At 48.4% G+C, this 20416-nt stretch overlaps 2 protein-coding genes across 2 annotated transcripts in view; both read left to right on the top strand.

Annotated features, from left to right (window-relative positions):
- LOC115636912 (antigen WC1.1-like) overlaps nucleotides 1-20416 on the top strand; it is a 710101-nt gene that overhangs the window by 622966 nt on the left and 66719 nt on the right. The window lies entirely within an intron of this gene.
- The window catches only part of LOC115636921 (scavenger receptor cysteine-rich type 1 protein M130-like), a 53045-nt gene continuing 49397 nt past the window's right edge, over nucleotides 16769-20416 (top strand). The window contains exon 1 of the mRNA XM_030537643.1: nucleotides 16769-16886. Coding sequence (XP_030393503.1) covers nucleotides 16826-16886 — 61 coding nt within the window. The 5' untranslated portion in view covers nucleotides 16769-16825. The remainder of the gene's footprint in view (nucleotides 16887-20416) is intronic.

Here is a 20416-nt window from a genome sequence, read left to right as displayed (position 1 = left end):
CCAGGAGTCCCGGACCCTCCCACTCCCAGGTCACCTCCACACTGTGGCTGTTCCCCTCCTCTGTTTGCTCACTCCTGGCTGGGCTGGTGATTTTGGAGCTGCAGTAACATTGTGATGACCTTAGAGAGCAAATCACTGTAAGGATCATAGATAGGAGGGGCAGCAGTGTCCAGTGGTGAGAGCTCTATTCCAGCCCTGCCACTGACTGGCTCTGTCCAGGTTACTCGCCTCTGGCTCTGGGGTGTAGTTACGGGTGGGCCAGGTGGGCTGTGTCCTACCCACTTAGCGTCTAGGCCCATCCCCCATCCCCAGCTCTGCTCCAGCCCCAGCATTCACCCTGCCCAGACCTGAAGGACACCGCATGCCGGGCACACACCCTCATGGCCCAACCTGAGGGGTGGGAACAGCAGTGGCACAGCAGTGGAGTGCCTGACGAACGTGCCCCACATATGCATGTGTATGCATGGTGGAGATGGAGGAGGGCGACTGGCCAGCTGGACGGCCAGTGGCAACAATCATAAAAACCATAGGCCTGCTGGCTCAGGGAGCCTGGCCTGGCATGGGGTGGTGCGACAGGGACCGGTGCCGGGAGTTATGCATGATGGAGAAAGGCGTCTCCTCCCAGAGCTGGGTGCACACGCAAGGGTCTGGGGGGGCCCTGACCAAAACATCCATTGCTCCCTGGAAGGCCGGCGGGACTGAAGGGAGTGGCAGAGGCAGGCCCCCCAATCTCTCCTCTTCCCCATCATTGCCAGCATATCCGAATTTGGGGCCCATCCAAATGTCCCGTGCTAGCTATGCCACTGCTCTGAGTGCCTCAATTTCCCCATCTCTGAAATGGGGATTATCCTGAGCGACTGTTACAAGGGGTTTGGATCCCTGGACCCTCTGCTCCTGCATCCTGAACCCCTGGGCCTGTTCCCTTGCAGTTTCACATCCCTACCTCACATTGGAAAGTCTACGACAGGCTCCTTTGTGTTGTCAGCAAACTGGAGACTGGCCTGGAATATGTCCCGCTCCCAGCCGCCTGCACAGGGTGTTCACTATGGCCACAGGGAAGGAAATACACCCATGTCCAGGCAGATCGTCAGCCTACTCCTCAGTCCCAGGAGCAGGAGCTGTAATGGAAGGCTAGACTGTATTATACCAGTCAGCCACTAAGTGGTGCTGTATGTCATATACTTTATTTAAGCCAAGCTCAGCCGTACCTGTCATAGCACTAAAGGATGTTATGATGATCACATCAGCGCGTCTCTCTTGGGGAAGGAAGCTCTGTAGCCAGTCCATATCTGGTACAGGAGCCTGACATGATAGTAGCAGCCGTGCAACCTACCATGTACAAAGTGTTAGAGCCCTGCACGGATACAAATTTATATCCATGAATGCAGATATCTGCGAATATAAATCGGTATCCACAGAACCAAAGGGTTCTCTCGGGAACCACAGTGGTGAAAGGAGCAGACTATGGAGCTGCTGCTTTGGCACTGGCCTCTGCCCAGAATCCCAGCTACTGTTCGTAACAGCCAGGCTGTTCCATGCCTTGTTGAGTACCAGGCCTTCCGCATAGACCCAGACAGCAGGCACTGAGCAGCCAGCTGTCAGCAGAATTCACTAAATGACACTTGCCAGTGGCAGGATCTGAATGGGGTTGCCAGGATGTGTGTCCCAGAGGGGAAAGGGCCTAGCAGCTCCTTCCATCAAATCTTAATGTTGGGGAAAGGGATCAAAGAAACATCCCTTGGCAGAGGTGGAGGAAGAGATGACAGACCCTTGGGACGCTCACTATTATCTGGGGGCCCCACCATAACAGCAATGCCAGGCCCCCATGATGTTGCCACCAGGGCAGGAAGTAGCACTGTCCTGAGGGAATCTGGGGTTTTTGAACAAGTGCCTCCCATCCCTACAGGAGCTCTAAGGGCCAAAGAGAACTGAGATTCTTTATCTGAATCTCTCCCTGCAGGGCCCCTCTCATTAGCTTCCCACACCTATGTCCCCAAGGACAGAAGAGAGAGATTCCTTGCCTAGGAGATACTAGATGCTGAAGGTAAAATGCTGATGCATGCAGAGAACACCATCCAGCAAGACAGGGAGGAAAGCTATCAGATGTATAAGACACTGGTGCCCCAGATGGGTAAGGAACCAACCAGGCAATGGGATCCGTACAGATATGAGCCCCCTTTTCTGAGACTGACCCCAGCCAGTCAATGGAACCCCTATAGAAATTATGGCTCCTGGTAGGTGCGTTGGAATCCTGGTCAAGGGTAGAGGCCCAGGCAGAGACAGATGCATCCTGGAGGTGAATGCCTGGCTGCGAGGATGTTGTTGCCAGCAAGCTTCCTTGACCACAGATACTGTTGCAGGAAGAAGGATTGCTAAGAAGAGATGGGGTCCACCTATCGAGGAAGAGGAAGAGCTATATCCATGGTGACAGAGCCATATCCTCCTTCCCCAGTGGTTTGACCCAATCCTCTGCAGCTCAGTAGCTTCCTCAGTGTTGGATGTCTCCATATGAATACTCTCAAGGAATTCCTCATGGGCATGGATGCTCCTCAGCATAGCCACATCCTCCTGTAGCTCTCCCACCTGCTTCCTGAGAGATTCCACCAGGAGGCATCTTTCACACTGGATGACCCCCCAGCCTGGCTTTCTTTGAGTGGGAAATGCAGGCCACAGTCTCAGCAAATCCACACACGGATCTGGGTAGAAGCATCCGTGGTTAGGTTGTCTGTCTGGATACAGGCGCAGGTTGAGGAGACAGGGGCAGCATTGGCACTGGTGATGTGGCCTTCCTAACCATAGCTATTATATTACATCTCCCTCCCACTAACTCCCTCTCAAACTCCCCTGTTTGCGGTCCCCTATTCACTATCAAGTTTGCAATATGACCCCCTTGGATACTATTCATACACACTCCGCAAGGTCTATCTTTTCATATGTCACCTTCTTCAAGAATGTCCCTATCTCAGAGATCTGTAGAGTGGTGACAATGGGTGTCAGTCCACACCTTCGCAGAACTCTATGCGATCACTGGAAACTCTGCCTCCAATGCCATATTCGGGTTCACGGTACTATCATCTGTAACTGAGCCAACTCTGAAGTCCCAGCCCCCCACCTGGGTACTGCTTGGGAGTCACCTATAGTGAAACACCCATAGGGAGACTATTCAAAGAAGAAGAAGAAGAAGTTACTCTTCTTGTGCAGTAATAATGGCTCTCTGAGATCTGTGCCTGTGTAATGGAGCGCACGCTGTGCCCCTCCAGTTCAACCTTTAACTCCCTCTTCTCAGAGACTCATGGACACTTCAGCCTGGTGCAACACCCTTGCTCTTTATTTGTGATCACGTCCCCACCACCAGTTTCCAACTATATACAGGATTTTTACAACAGCTTTGCCTACCACAGGCCTGGCCAGCAATAGACTAGGAGACTCTCATCTTCTTCTGAGTCTGAGGTTGAGCCTGACCTTCCCCTCCTGGTCTCTGCCGCCCCCTTCTGCAGCTCTCACTTCCTCCCAAACTTAGAGCTTCTGCTAACGAGGCTGGCAGATGTGGTCAGTTACCAGGCAATCATCAAACTATCTTCCCAGCTCAAATCCAATCCCCCTGATTGGGGCTAGAGTGGCAGGAGCTGATTAAGGCCTCTCTAGCAGCACCCTGGCACAGTCCCTGTGGGTGCTCCACAACCCATTCTCCTACCCTCTACATCAGAGTACTTGTCAATGACTGCATTCGAGAAGGAACTGAGGACAGTTAGCCCACGCATGCTGACTAGCTTCGTGGGGGGTCCAATGGACACTGCTACTGATGTTCTCTGATCAGCAGCACAAGGATGCAAGAACACCTACAGTGGAGCACCGATAGGGCCACATATCTCAAAGAACCATTGTTACTGCACAAGATGAGTAACTTATAGAATCATAGAATATCAGGGTTGGAAGGGACCTCAGGAGGTCATCTAGACCAATCCACTGCTCAAAACAACAATTAAATCATCCCAACCAGAGTTTTGTCAAGCTGGGCCTTAAAAATCTCTAAGGATGGAGATTGCTAGGTAATCCATTCCAGTGCTTCACCACTTTCCTAGTGAAATAGCATTTCTTAATATCCAACCTAGACCTCCTCCACTACAACTTGAGACCATTGCTCCCTGTTCTGTCATCTGCCACCACTGAGAACAGCCAAACTCCATTATCTTTGGAACTCCCCCTTCAGGTAGTTTCAGGCTGCTATCAAGTCCCCCCTCACTCATCTCTTCTGCAGAACAAATGACTCCAGTTCCTTCGGCTTCTCCTCGTAAATCATGTGCCGCAGCCCCCTAATGATTTTCATTGCCCTCTGCTGGATTGTCTCCGATTTATCCACATCCCTTCTGTAGCGAGGGGGACCAAAACTGGACACAATATTCCAGGTGTGGCCTCACCAGAGCCAAACAGAGCGGAATAATCACTTCCCTTGTTCTGCTGGCAACTCTCCTACTAATAAAGCCCAATATGCCTTTGGCCTTCTTGGCAACAAGGGCACACTGCTGACTCATATCCAGCTTCTTGTCAACTGTAATCCTCAGGTCCTTTTCTGCAGATCTGCTGCTTAGCCAATCAGTCTCCAGCCTGTAGGGGTGCATGGGATTCTTCCATCCTAAGTGAAGGATTCTGCACTTGTTTTGTTGTCTGCATTTATATGATGTAGTTGAATGGGACTCTTTTTTTATTTGACTATTTCTCTTTAGCTCCTACCTGTACTTTATCACCTTCTATCTTCTCTTCACTGGAATATAGAAAATCGCCATTAATTGATCCTCTCCTAAGGGATGTCTCTGTCCAAACCATGTGCTCCTCTGCACCTGTTGGCTTTCCCCCCAGCCCTTATATTAAAGACTCCTCTATGACCTTCTTAATTTTACATGTCAGCAATCTGGTTCCATTTTGGTCTCGGTGAAGCCCAGCCTTCCCATATCTCCTCCTTTCCTAAAAGGTTCCCAGATCCTAATAACCTAAAACTCTCCTCCCTACACCATCGTCTCAGCCATGCATTGAGACTCTGCACTCCTGCCTGTCTAACTGGCCCTGCATGTGGAGCTGGAAGCATTTCAGAGAACACTACCATTCAGGTCTTGGACATTAATATCTTACCTGGCTCTTGCCTTATACTTCTCTTGTAAAGGCTCTGGGGCAAGGACTGCTCGTTTGTTCTGTATTTGCACATCACCTAGCACAATGAGGTCCTGTTCCGTGACTCAGACTCCCAGGCATTAGGATATTACGAATTATAAGTAATACCAATCATCATCATCATAGCTCTGAACACAGTGACAATCCAATGCTGGAGAGGGCAGCTTTAATCATGTGCATCTATTGATGAATTCTGTTGTGAGTCTGAAGGCATCATGTTCAGAGAAAGGAGAGACATGGAGGGTAATGTAGATAGGTGTTCTCAGAAGCAGTGAGTCCACAGGAAAGGTTAGAAGGAGAGAATTTCCTCAGGACGCAGTTAAAATCTCCTGCAGACAAAGTTCCTGATCCTGGAATAGAACTTTTACCCATCACATCCAGAAGAAATGGCTGGAGTCTGCAGTAGGGAGAAAATCTATTCTCTTCCCAGTCCCTTGAGGGTGTGAGGCTTGACAGATGGTGGAAGCCAGTGCAGTTCTGCTGCATGGGGCTGCTGGGTGTGGAAAGCCCACTCAGGGCATGTTTACACAGCTGCTGGCAGTGATTTTTGCAGCCTGGATCACAGACTTGCACTGGCATGCTAAAAATAGCTGTGTAGACGGAGCTTTTGATGTTTTGGCTTGGATGGAGCCACCCACCTCCCCAGGTTCCTGAGCCTGATCTCCAGCTTGAGCAGAAATGTCCACATTGCAATTTGTAGTGCACTACTGCGAGCCTCCCTAGCATGAGTCTGTCAAGTCAGGCTGCAAGAATCACTGCTTGCAGCTGTGTAGATGTGCTCCCAGGGTTCTGCATGTTGCATTGCTGGGCTTTGGGCAAGTCTTGTTCAGTGGGGTGGAAGGGCTTTGGTTGGGAGCGTGGTTGAGATTGTCACTTCATCCACAGTCATGAGGATTCTATGGCCAAACCCCATATTTCAGGGAAGTTGTGGAGTTTATGGTGCAGGGATGGGTCATAGTTCCTGTTGTAATCCTGTGAAAGTGCTGGGCTGCTGCCCTGTGCTGTCCCTACAGGCAGGGGAAGGGGACTGGAATCTGTTTCCCCTATGCCTGGTTCCCCTGTGCCATTCAGGAGGCTGATGCCAATCATGCTTATAGAGATGGAGATGCCCTTATTCTAGAGATGATTCCAAATGGAGTTCAGGGTCCTGGAAGGCTCTGGTTCTGACTGGACTAAGGTGGAGTCATGAGGTGACTATCAGAGATCAGAGTTGGACACACCGAGTCATATCATCCCTTCCACTCAGGTGTTGATGTTACCAATACTGGAGCAACTTATTTTCTAAGGCTTCAGTTTCATACATGAGGGAATAATCTACACCTACCCCAAGCTCTTTATTTCATAGCCACAGTTTCTCTGGTGTCAGAAACCATCAGCCTCTGCTCAGTGCAAGATGGACGTTGGCCCATCTAATCTGGCAGTAATTGCTGACAACACTCTCTGCCCAGCTCCACAGATGCCACTGAGCAGTGAAGGAACCGAGAACCATGCAGGATCCAGCTTTAGGTCCCTCTTTCTATGTAATAAAATGGTTGATGGTCCTTTGATTCCCCTGCCCAAACAGATCTGCTTCTCCCTATCAGCCAGCAAGAGGTGATGCCATATTGTTCCAGAGGCCAGTGCAGTGAGACCCTTCCCCTACTCACTCACTCTGGAACCTCCATTCAGGCAGAAACCCTTGAGGAGGCTCTAGGACTCAGGCATCACTATTTGGCAGTTCTCAGTCCTCTCACAGTGAGTGACTTATCTAATGCTTTATCACTCTGGCTGGGGATCTCTAGATTCATTTGGTGGGTTATGTGATGCCAACAATCATTTTGCCTCCTCTGGGCATTTAGCCCATATCCTCTTGATGCCAGTAGGTCCTAATGGTGTTCCAGAAGTAACCCTTTCCCATTGCTGTGACTCCGAGCAAGGAAGGAAATGCAGCATTTTCCAGCCCATTCAATAGTCTTGTTTGAATTAATCTTTACATAACATTTTTATTCATCTGACAAGTTTCACATTCACTCCTTTTTCTTTCCTTTTGCAATGTGAGTATTTATCACTATGAAGACAGGACAGTCACTAGGCCAGAGTCAAGTTACAAGAATGGACCAAAAACTCAGTAACTTTCACATTGTAGTAGGGGATGTCCAACATTTCATGGGCAATAAACAAGCTTTAAGGCAGAGTTAAGAGCTCAGACCACCCTAACTCAGCTAAAATCCTGGGTAAAGTGATGAGTCTCAGAGCATTTTCTAAGGCCCTGTCCCTACAACTCTCAAGAAGGTTTCTGACCAATCCCATCTGATCTGAAGTAAACACAGGATCCCATCTGGAGGCTGCGATTCTCATGGATCCTGGGGCTCCTGACCACCACTGAATCTATGAAAAGGTCACTGGTTCCAAGGCCCCTAAGAATTTCTGTGTCGCTCACGTGGCATTAGCTGAATGAAGGTGCCGTTTGGGGCTTCCTTATCTAGGGCCCATTCAGGAGCCCCAGGGGTACAGTTCAGAGTGGCCTTAGCACAGTTCAGTTTGCCTCATGGATGGTCTCAGTTCGTCTTTCTGAGCTCATGTTCTGAAACAGCAAGAGCAGGTTTTCTGAACCTCACAGGGGCAGATTACGTTTTGTAGTCTTTGGAAGAGTGGGCCTGTCCAAATGGACTCCAGTAGAATCCTAGGTGCCTACCATCCAGTATATGTAACCCACACTGGCCCAGCAACCAAATGGTAGTACAGACACTGCCAGCCACTGCTGATTGGCAGCCTCACAGCAGCTGGTAGGATAAAAGGGATGGGAAGCAGAGGGGCTGAGTGGTTACCAGAGGAGTGAGCAGACTGGAGAAAGGAATTCCTGTCAGCAGACTGGTAAAGAGCAGCCCAGGGACAACTTCCCAGCAAGGGACAAAAGGATCAACAGACTGAAGAGCCTGCAGAGGCTGGGAGAAAGATAGGAAGGCGCTCAGAGAACTGTTAGAGTTGGCAAACCCTCATCCTGCATGTCTAGCTTGTGTGGGCCCTGACCTGGAACCCAGTGGAGTGGGTGGGCCTGAGTTCCTCTACCAGCTCCTGACAGACCTGACATCTGTGAGGGTTTTTCAGATTTCTGGGTATCAGGAATAGACCGATGGCCCCGCTGAGCTGAGGGAGCTGGCGCTATGCCCTGCTTGGTCAGGAGGGGTACCGCTGGACTAATGCACCAACTCACACGTGATGCCAGAAGTGGGATTTCTCACTGTATCCCAGCCCCACAGAACTGCAGTGTGAATATAGAAGCTCAGTAGGGGCCAAGGTGGAGGAAGCCCTATAAGCGAAACAGCAGGCTGCTCCCTTAGACCAGCAAGCCACAGCCCAGGAGCCGCAGCAACAGATGCAAGCCTTGACACTACAGCTGTTGCAGCAAAGGGCAAAACAAGCTGGAAACAGGCACCCAGCAGCAACAGCAGGAGGCCCAAGCTGCAGCTCAACAACAGGGCCACCCAGCTGCAGCACCTGGACATATACTAGTTGGCAGCCAGTAAATGTCCAGTTGGCAGCCAGTATCAAGCAGAGTGCCCCAGGGGTCTGTCCTGGGGCCAGTTTTGTTCAACATCTTTATCAGTGATCTGGATAATGGGATTAACAGCAACCTCAGCAAGTTCTCAGATGACACTGAAATAGGGAGAGAAGTAGATATGCTGGAGAGTAATGATAGGGTCTAGAGTGACCTAAACAAGTTGGAGGATTGGGCCAAAACAAATCTGATGAGATTCAACAAAGACAAGTGCAGAGTCGTGCACTTAGGACGGAAGAATCCCATGCACCACTACAGGCTGGCCACTGATTGGCTAAGCAGCAGTTCTGCAGAAAATGACCTGGGGATTACAGTAGATGAGAAGCTGGATATGAGTCAGCAGTGTACCCTCATTGCCAAGAAGACCAACAATATACTGGGCTGTATTAGTAGGAGCATTGCCAGCAGATTGAGGAAAGTGATTATTCTCTATTCGGCACTGATGAGCCCACACCTGGAATATTGCATCCAGTTTTGGTCCCCCAATACAGAAGGGATGTGGACAAATTAGAGAGAGTCCAGCAGAGGGCAATGAAAATTATTAGGGGGCTGGGGCACATTACTTATGAGGAGAGACTGAGGGTACTGGGGTTATTTAGTCTGCAGAAAAGAAGAGTGAGAGGGGATTTGATAGCAGCATTCAACTATCTGAAGGGGTGTTCCAAAGAGAATGGAGCTTGGCTGTTCTCAGTAGTGGCAGATGACACAATAAGAAGCAATGATCTCAAGTTGCAGTGGGGGAGGTCTAGGTTGGATATTAAGTAATGCTATTTCTCTAGGAGGGTGAAGCACTGGAATGGGTTATCCAGGGAAGTTGTGGAATCTCCATCATTAGAGGTTTTTAAGGCCCAGCTTCACAAAGCCCTGGTTGGAATGATTTAATTGTAGCTGGTCCTGTTTTGAGCAGGGGATTGGACTAGATGACCTCCTGAGGTCTCTTCCAACTCTAATATTCTATGATTCTATGACAAGATTTCTTAGGGCCCCATACAAGACCAAGTAGATGTGAGGAAGCAATTGCGGTCATCCAACTGTGAGTCAAACAGGAAAAGGAGGATTCTTCCTGAAGGGTTTATGAGGAGGTCATAGACCCTAATAGAGAAGGAAATGATCAGACCTGAACTAGCCACCTATCTGCCTCAGCTTGAGTTGTGGGCAGACCTGCACTATCGCTCACCACAAGGCATCTGAGATGGAGAGTAAAATACCCAAATTCTCATACCCTGCACCAGGAGGAAACCCTGGCCTTTCTGTTACCCTGCTTCTTTCGGCCAGGCATTCACAAACAAGTAAAAGATTGTTGTGCTTTCTGATCAGACTGCCAGTTGGTGTCCCCTGAACAGGTGCAACCAGCCCCCCTGGTTTCCCTTCCACTGGGACAAGTCCCATTTGAGCGAATGGGGTGGACATTGTAGGACACATGACACAAAGAGATCCACTGGCTACCATTATATGCTTTTGTAGTTGATTATGCCACACACTATCTTGAAGCAATTCCCCTGCAGACCACCATGACCCTAGTAATAGTGCCAGAATTATTAAAAATATTTGTGAAGGTGGGACTACCCAAGGAGATCCTGAAGGATAAAGGTATAAATTTCATCTCCAAGCTAATGAAGGAGGTATATGGTCTATTGTGAATCAAGAACATGCACAAGCCTGTATACCACTCAAAGACAGATGGCCTAGTGGAGCATTTCAACCAGACTGTGAAGGAGATGCTCATGAGCTTCATCAGGACTCTCCTCTAGTGTTGAGAGGCTCTCCTCCCCTCACCTCCCATTTGCAGTACAGGAAGTCCTGTAAGCTTTGACAGACTTCTCACCTTTTGCAATCTACAGATGACAAACATGAGGGATATTCAGCCTTGTGAAGGAAGGTTGGGAGGAACAAGCCAGTGCAACCCCCTAATGTGGTGTAGTATGTTCTGCAGTTCAGGACTGCCTGGAGGATTTGCACAAATTTACCAAGCAAAACCATACAAAGCTGCCAAGTGGCCCAGGAGCGGAACAATAATAGAGGGAATGAGCTAAGAGAGTTTGGTACTGGTGACTGCATCTAGGTGTTATTACCAGCTCTGAGTCAAAACCGATGGCCAAATGGCAGGGCTCCTATGACATCATCTGCTAGGTTGGACTGGTGAACTATGAAGTCCGCCAGCCAGATTTGAGAAATAAAAACCAGATCTACTACATCAACTTGTTAAAACCACGGACAGCCAGAGAGGGACTTCTAATAGCTCCATATCCCTATGAGCTGGAGTTAGGGCCACAGATAAGAGTGTCAGGTACCAACTCAAAGGTACAGCTGTGGAAGTACTTGACCCTGAGACAGAAGAGATGGCTCAGTGACCTGGTATATGAGTTCAAGGATGTCTTCTTGGAAGTGCTCGGTCAAATGGCCATGATATTCCACCACATCGAGACTGAGTCAAGGAAGGTGGTGAGAGAGGACATATGGCTCATACCAAAGAAGATACAAATAATAGTCAAACAGAAGTTAGAAGATGTGAAAGCTGAGGGCCATTATGAAGTTTCAAAGCACATGGCACAGTCCAAAAATGCTGGTTCAGAAGCCTTACGGTTAAGTCAGGTTTTCTATAGACTTTCGCAAATTGAACAAAATCTCAAAGTTTGACACCTGTCCAATGCCTTGAGTATACGACCTCCTGGGACATCTAGAACAGACTCAGTATATAAGAACTTTAGGTATCACCAAGGGGTACTTGCAGATCCCCCTCATGAAAGCATTCTGGGAAAAGAACAATTTTTCCTCACCATGGAAACTCTTTAAGTTCAGAGCCGTGCCCTTCAATTTACATGCTGCGGTGGCCACCTTCCAATAACTAATGGAAAAGATTCTGCTGCAACATAATGATTATGTGACCATTTATTTAGGCTACTCAGTGATCATCAGTCGGGACTTGGAGACACAATGCACAAGGTGACAGTGGTACTATGTTGCTTAAAGGCCACTGGGCTAACAGCAAACCCCGCCAAGTGTGCTGTCAGGAAAAGGAAGACACAGTACCTGGGATACATGGGGGGCAGATAATCAAACACTTAGTTGATAAAATGCAAGCTTTGAGGGACTGCCCGACCCCCGAGACCAAAAAACAATGGTGGTCCTTTTTGGACATGGCCAGCTATTACAGAAAGTTTGTGCCTATATTCAAAGGGTTGCCATCACCTCTGACCTAGCTAAGAAAGACTTGGGCCCCTAGAAAGTGCAGTAGATTGCTGAATGCCAGAAAGTCTTCCAGGACATTTAGGAGATTCTGTGCAGTGAACACCAACTTTGAGAGCCCTTTCATACTCCAGATAGATGCCCCAGAAGCCACCATAGACACAGTACTATTGGAGGAATGTGATGGTGAAGCACACCCAGTATTATATTTGAGCTCTATGTTGCTCCCTCATGAGAAAGCATATGGCCTGGGGGAAAGTAGGAAGGAACTCAGGGCATTATTAGAGTCAGCGAACCCTGATGCTGTTTGTCTGACTTGAGGGCCCCAAGCTGGGACCCAGTGGAGTGGGTGGGCCTGGATTCTCCTACCAACCCCCTGACAGACCTGAGATCAGAGAGTGTTTTTCAGATTCCTGAGCATCAGCAACAGATTAACAGCCCCACTGAGCTGAGGGAGCCGGCGCCACACCCTGCTTGGCCAAGTGAGCCACTGTTGGACTGACACACTGACTCACAGTGCCCAGTTTCCATTCAGGCCCTATTGTGGGCATCCCACATTTATGCTCCAAGAGCTCAGAGTCATGTGATATTTCCCCTTTTATGCCATCCCAGGCCAGTAAGATCATTGCTGTAACTAGTAATGAGAGATTGGGGTGGCACTGGCATTTGACAGCCTGCAATCCCCCCAGGGCTTTAGTGTTGATTGTTAGACTCTGGTTGCAGGCAGTCAGTCCTGTTGGTTAGACTGATGGTCGAAGCTGGATGTAGGGTTGGCACTGGATCAAAGGCAGTACTTTTAAACCAGGGTCTGGGGACAGGCTCTGGGTCAGAACCAATGTCAGAGTTCATAGACAAGCCAAATCAGTGTCAGAGTCAGAATCCAGATGCAGGCAAAGGGCTGAAGACAGGTTGGAGTCAGTTCCAGTGTCTGGGGATCAGGAGGCAGATGTAGGGTTGGAGCAGGTCAGTAACAAGGCTGGAGCAAAAGGTCAGAGTATGAAGCAGACAAGGCTGGAGTGAGCTGGAAGGATGCTCCAGCAAGGCTGGGACAGGAACAGGAATCATATCAAGGGCAGACTGGAAGCCTAGGGATTCTGTGACTTGGGGACGCATCAGGAGGTTCCTGGCCAAGTATGGCTGTTTGCACATACTAACTTGCAGCTCTGACAGGGTCAATGAAATACCTGAGCCTGGAGCTTATCTAACCCTTGCCCTACTCAGGGATAGGCTACTGCAGCATGTCCGAGGGTTGGGTCACTGCAGTGACTCTGTAGGAGGGGATGAGTCAGGGCACCTACTGAAGCACTGTAGATGGGTAGGTGTAAGCCTGCCCACATCTAACGGCCTTTCCCTTAGCCAAATGTAGGGATTCACTGGATCCAGGCATCGAATGATTTCAGGGGACAACAAATGAAAATCAGGGATAAGAGTGAAGGTCTCGGATATAAAATCAGGGATCAGAGGAGGACACTGAGTGGAGAATCCCAGACAGCACCCACTACTCCTCAAAGGAATCCAGGGAAGCAGTGGACACTGCCCAGAGGAACTCTGCCCTGAGACATGATTTGAGGGATGTTTGGAAATAGGCCTCAAAGTAGCAGAGCACCTCCTTCTGTCCAGCTTCCTGGGGAATGGCCACCTTGGCCAGGCGAAGATTGACAAGGAGGTCTGATGACTTTATGGGGCCAAGGATGGGGTGCGTAAATCATGAGGTGTGCAGAAAATTTCAGCCAGAATCGGAGGAGGAGGTTCTGGAGAAGCCAGAAGAGGGACTGTGAACTGGGGCACTCAATATAAATGTTCACCAGGGTCTCCCTCACTGCAAAACAAGCAGGTTTTGGGGATAGTTGTAAACTGCACCAGGTACATGTCCATGTTCATGGCTCCATGAAGGCTGTGGGGCCAGAGTAGAATACAGACTAACCCAGCAGGGTTCCCCACCTTCCTTGGGTGATAGGAGGTCCCCCTATGACACTGCATCCCATATGCTTTGCAGTGATATTGCTATGATATGATTATGACATAATTATACTGTATTTTATGCAAAACAGGTCACGTGAGATGTCATTGGAAAAGTTATGATTTGCTAATATGATGATCCTATTTGTATGCATGTACCGTTTTTGTATCTGAAGTTATGAATATTGACTCTGTATCTGTAACTCCCAGCAGACAAGATGCTTTCAGTTTACACAGTGGGTGAGGAAGGGCCTCTTCAGGGCAATGGGCCATTAGGAAAAAAACAATAGGCCTTAGGAGAAGCTTATTCCCCACCTAGTGAGCCTGTGAGCTCTACAGACAGCCTGTAAGTAATGGCTGCTATGACTCTACAAGGACATGTGATGAGACTATATGTCTCTAGATTCCATCTTGGGATGTCAGTATTTTTCCAAAGACTGGTCTGAGAATCAAGTTTGGGAACAAAGGGTTCCCGCCATATACAAAAGCTGTATAAGGCAGGGAGTGATATCATCTGGTGTTCTTTGTTCCCCAAAAAAGAAGACTCCTGGTAAAACATGAAAAACAAAGACTGAACTGGGGGAAGTGCTGGATCCAGGCGAAAGTAATTTTTCCCAGTGAATGAAACACATGTGGATTCCAAGCTGTAAAGCAAGTGCACCTTGCCTGTTAAGAAACTGCAGCCTGCTTGTATCATCTCTTAGGGTGGTAATCTGCTATTCATATCCAATCTATTTAGTATATTAAGCTTAGTCTGCATTTTTTGTTTATTTTCTAGGTAAACTGCTTTGATCTGTTCGCTATCACTTGTAGGCATTGAAATGTACCCCCTTCTTCACCTTCACAGCAGAGATCTCCCACCTGCTTCATCTGGCCCTTCCCAGCTACACAGGGGCAGGATCTCACCAGCCCATATGGCCCTTTCTGAGGGCGCCACAGCTACCCCTCATGTCCAGACTTCTGATCCCGTCCTCTCATCTCCCAGTCACAGGCTCACCTGCCCCACTCCTCAGGCTTCCCAGCTTCCCTCAGGCAGGGAGCTCTGCTGGCCGCACTCCAGACACCGGGCTTGAGTAGAGCCCCAAGACTTTCCCAGCCCCTTCCCCCCACTCACAGGGCAACAATCCCTGCCTATCTCTTTCCGCCTTGATTGTGGGATCAGTCTCATGACATGGTCACCCCCATTCACAGCATAGCCCTGTGCTCTTGCTGGGGAAGCTGCAGCACCCACCCAGGACATCTGTTCTGAAGGGGACGGCCTTGCAGCAGCTGTTACAGTACTGCCAGCTCTGGCAAACTGCTCGTGGTGATGGAATTTCGGTAGGGTGGGGCCCAGTCTCCAGATAACATGAAAAGCTCCAATCTCCTAGTGAATATGACCTTTTGATTTGTAGTCTGCCCCACTTGTCCACCCCCTGGGGCAGAAAAACAAATCAGAGCTGTTGCAAGGAGAGCTCACCCCCTCTCCCAGTAACGTTGCCAGAACCTTCTTCGATTATAAGTCAGTTCTTGAATTCTCTGACCTGTGTTCTGTTTATTCAGGGTCAATGGCTGCACTGTGCTGTACTGGCCCTGGCATGGTGAGCCACGAACAAGGATTGTATTTTAGGCACAGCTGGTGTAGCTGCCGCATGGTTCCTAGCCTTTGCGGCTCTCTGGACAGATGAGAGAGAACTTCCTGTGCTGATTCACAGTTCTTGCCACTCAGTAAGATGGCATCTGGCTGGGGAAACAGCCTGTTGTTCCTTGCAAAGGAGCTCACGCTGAGGCAGTTTAGTCTTCATGCGGTAGGGATGGCAAAGTGCCAGAGAGGCATGCATTTGAACTGTTTCCTACAAGGCCACCTTTCTGTTTGGCACCACATTATGAACGGCTTGGTTATGTCTGTTCTAACACACACCTACACTTGGCTCCTTCAGGCTGGATTTTACCTTTGATTGCTCACTTCCCCGGCTGCTTTTCCACTGGATGTTGGCTATATTGTTTGCCTGGTTAACTTTCTGCTGTCTCCGGTGAATATCGTGTCCTATGGCCAATATGCTGCTCTTTGCTGTACAGAAGAGACGGGTTTCAGCCGCACTGACTATTAAGGAGATTCTCTATTCAGACTGACGGAAATGGCCAGGACCCTGCAATTCTCTCTAGCTCCCAGATTGATTAATGCAGCCTGTGCTGCCTAGAGTTAACACACAGGGCAGGCCTAGTACTGGCCTGGACAGAGAGTCCTGGAGTGGGTCGCTACCTACACTATGGTATGTGAGATGGTCACTCATAATCTAATCAGTAAATGTTAAGAACAAGCTCTAGCTGGGTGAACAGGAAGCCCTCTGAGACTCTAATGCCACTGATGGTCACATCTGAAAAAGGAAACTCCATGACACACTCCTATCACTAATGTACCACTATAGTTCCCACTCCATTCAGGAAGCCCCGAGCAGTCTGGGTTCCACAAAGGGAGCAGGGATTGTTCCCATCTCCTTTGCATATAGCTGACCCCAGTGGTAACATCCCAGCTCTGGGGTTCAATTTTAGAGGTTTCTTTTCCCCCTACATTTGTTTTCTTAATTAGTTTGTCAAATGACCAGTATTCTAGGCTCTACAGTTATTTGGCTAATCAGACAGAATGATTTTTCACACTGTTCTGCCCTACGCCAAGGAGGGTGGTTACAAGATGATCTGAGACTGAAGCGAAGATGACATCAGAAGCGGACTTGTCACTCATATATGGTCACAGCCAGAGTTTTAGAATTATATTGGATGTTTTAGCTGCATAAAGTTTTAGATAAACCCTCTGATAATGTCAAAAAAGGTGAATATTGTTTCTATTGGTTCCTTCTGGCAGTTTATGCCAGCATCTGAATCTACATATTTCCCTTCCACAGCTTTGTTGTCACTTGTCAGACACAGAGGAGTCCTGGCAGAGTGTTTCGGTGCAGCCTGTGCAGTGTCAGGAGGGGACAGCAAGTTCGGCTGGCAATGAAGGGACATCTCTCCACTCAGCTGCTTTGGTTTCTCCTCTTTCTTCGGGACACCATGGGTAAGTGCCTGCTTTATTTCAGTGGATGAGCTGGGCAGACTAGAACTAGGAAGAAAGTTTTAATCCACTAGAAATGTTGTTTTACACCAGAAGTCAATGAAGCAGGCAGTTTGGATTAAGTAAATTTGTATGTCTAATTATCTCCCATAAGTGAGTGTGAGAGAGGAGGTTTATATATTTACAATAATCATAGATTTGACCCTGTCACAGTCTGTGTGCTTTATAAAATATCCCAGTCTTGTAGCACTGTGAGCCCAGAGTTGCTTTTACTAATCACAGGAAAAGAAAAGTGGGCTTCTGTATTATGACTTCCAGCCTCATCCCCCATCCAGCTCTGTGCCTGTATATGGAACCTGTGAATAATTGTCCTGTGTTCATCAAATGTGCCGGACCATCTTCAGCAGGGTTTGAATGATGCACTTGTCAGGACATTGAACTGTCCAGTAGCAAACTGTTTCTGTGAGTTGCTGCAGTCTGAGACGCTGCCATTCTGTAGCTGCAGCATGAACAGGTGAAGCTGAAGATAAAAGTCAGATTTTAGAAACCTCAAATATTTAGCTAGAGACAAACTGCGGTACCACAGTTGGTATGTACAGATCACAGATAGCTCTGCAACGCCTCAGTGCCTCGGAGAGTAGGTGCTGAGGATTCCAGAGCAAGGACATTTTCTGAAGTGGGCTTTTTTACCTGAACTTCCCAAGAAATGTGCACAGAAGTAGCTGGGATTTGATCTCATGATAAAACTGAACTTTAGCAGAGTGAAACCACAGAGAATTCCACTGTAACCAAATTGCTATGGCCTGGGCTGTCTGAAAACAGGTGCCCTGTTCTCCCTGCAGGGTGGAATGACTCACCTTAAACTCCACTGGTCAACAGTCTGATCAGAGTAATAATAGAGGCTGGTTACAACCTTCCTTTTCTTGTCTTTAAATTTGAGTCCATGTGGAACAGGAATGTCCCCATCACATTTGTGTCCAGTTAAAAGTTCATAGCCCTACAGTCCATGAGAATGTTTTTCAGCTTGATTTAAATGCAGCTTAGAACAGCTGCTGAACTCCCTGCAGCCCTTTCTCAATAACGGGGCACTTTACAAATCTACAAATGGACACCTTCGAACAGGCTGGATTCTGGTTCCACCCAAAAGTTTCACAGCGGTGAAACAGACACTCTCAGCGGGCACAGGTTTTCATCTTTGTCAAAAATTTAGAAAAAAATTGCAGCAGAACAGAAATGGTTTTGTGAAATTGTTGCCTGTGTCTCTTCCTGCCATTGCTGAACCCTCTGTGACAGGATCAGTCCCAGTGAATCCAGTGCAGTCAGTGAGACAACTCCTGGGACTAAGAGCCCCACCTGTGTTACACAATCTAGACTTATATAAAAATGAGGTTAAAGGCGGGAGGGGACTCAAATTCAGGCAGGTACTATAGCCCAAAAGGATTTAAAAACAACAAGGCCAGCTTTAAATCAACACATTACTGTACAGGAGCTAATATGGGCTCCCTTTCAACAAGCACTTAAGCATGGGCTTAATATTAAGCATGTGAGTTAGTCCCCCGTGACTAAGTGCCTTTTCTCGTTCGGGGCTACAGAGAGCATGAGGCAGGTGTAACGTGATGGTGGCTACTCAAACATGCTGCAGAGAGCAAACATACTCCAGCAGATATGCCCTACTGGGAACGGCACAAAGAGGAAGTCATAATAATCAGCCCCCAGTCAGTGCTGTTGTGAGAACATCATGGAATACATGAGTGCGCAGACTGTGCCCCCTGTGTATTTATAGATGGTTGTATGCTGAAAGCTCTGCACTGGGAATCTGGCAATGAGAGTCCGTTCTTGACTCTGACACAGATTTACTGTGTGACCTTGGGTCATCTCACTTAATTTTCCAGTGCCTCAGGTTCCCTTTCTGTGAAATGGGAACAATACCTAACTGCGCGATTGAGGTGGGAGAGGTGGAGAGAGAATGTGGGGATACAATTCATCAGACCGAAAAAGGCTTTAAATAAAATAAAATAAATCTAAAAGTAAACTCTTTTATTTCAAGCCCAACACGTGGGTTCCCACAGAGAAAGGAAGCTTCCGAAGAGACACCAAAATTTCTCATTCTGACTCAGTGCCAGAGAATGAATCCCCTCAAGAAGAGAGACATGGAGGTGGAGCCAGAGCTCATGGACTCCCCAAAATAGTCACTGTCTCTTCAGGAGGGGATTTGTTTTCACCATGCAGGGCATGCCTGTGGCAGGTTCACCAGAGCTGTGGGACCAGTGAACCGTCCACAACAACACCTGCGGGAGGTCCACCGGAGCCGCCGAACCGGTGAGCCGGCCCTGCGCCTAGGGCGCCAAAAACCCTCGCGCTGCTCCTGTCACCAGGAGATAATATGCAACAGTCCCCCCCGCCATCAATATACAGCTATAATTGCCGCTAGCAGGAGCAATCTGCTCTGAGGGTTCTGATGTCCCCTGACCCCCAGGAAGGATTTGCAGCCCCTGTTACAGGAGAGGGAATGTGCTGCATAAAAACTGAGCATAAAATACTCATCACAGATAAATCTGCCGTTACACTTTGTAACCAGCTGGTAAATGCAGATGGGAGAAAAACATTTTCTCGAATTCCTTATGAGAAACATTTAAAGATTTGAAGCAGGGAGTGGGGGAGGAGCAGTGACCAGGACAGAGGAGGGAGAGAAGCAATAGTGAATGGCAGGTGGGCCATTAACATGTAAGAAGTTGCTCCTTGCTGTTTCCTATCTTGTGCAGCTGTATACATATTTCACAGCAGCAGATCTCTGCAGGGCTGCATGCTACCTTGGTTATGGAGCCTGAGCTGCACATTGAGCTATGCCCCCCACTCCACTACCCACCCCCAGCTAGAACTCCTGTCCCTGCTTCAGCTTTGCTTCCTCTGTCAGGCCCCAGTTCACCTCCCTCCAAGCTGCCTCCCTCAGACCCATGCAATAGTCACATGTACTTCACTAATCATTTCCTGGATTTCAGAGGTGGAACATTCAAAGTGGAGAAGCTTCACCAGGAGACAGTGAAAGCATTCCAGCCCAGAATAGTTCATCACCTGGCTTACTTCACTCACCTGTAGGGCAGGGATGAATTATCAGAGTTCAGGTCCCAGCTCCTGAGTGGGAATTTAACCCAAGGTCTTCCATATCCCAGACAAGTGCCCTAATCTCTGGGCTAAAGATTATAAGGGGGAGCATGCACAGTTCCTGTATGACCCCAAATGGATTTCTCGGATTTTCTGATGAGTTCCAAACAGTTTCAGGGCTGAACCAAATATTTTTTTCTGATTTTTTGTTTTGTTCTCTGAAATAAAACATTGATTATTGCCCTAGCTGTAGCTAGGAGTGGTGAAATGAGAGCAATGGAGGCAGTGGTGAGGATGGATGTGGATGTGGACAGAGGGGGTGGGTGTGACATTCACATCATCTCAATGCCAGAGGTCAAGGGGCTCAGTGGTATCAGGTAATGAGTTTCAGCTGGCCTGACCAGTTCAATGAACCCCAATTCACTGATTTC

The sequence above is a fragment of the Gopherus evgoodei genome, chromosome 1 (assembly GCF_007399415.2).
Source record: "Gopherus evgoodei ecotype Sinaloan lineage chromosome 1, rGopEvg1_v1.p, whole genome shotgun sequence".
Lineage (NCBI taxonomy): Eukaryota > Metazoa > Chordata > Testudines > Testudinidae > Gopherus > Gopherus evgoodei.
The sequence above is the reverse complement of the archived record's forward strand: the minus strand, read 5'-3'. Positions and strand labels throughout refer to the sequence as shown.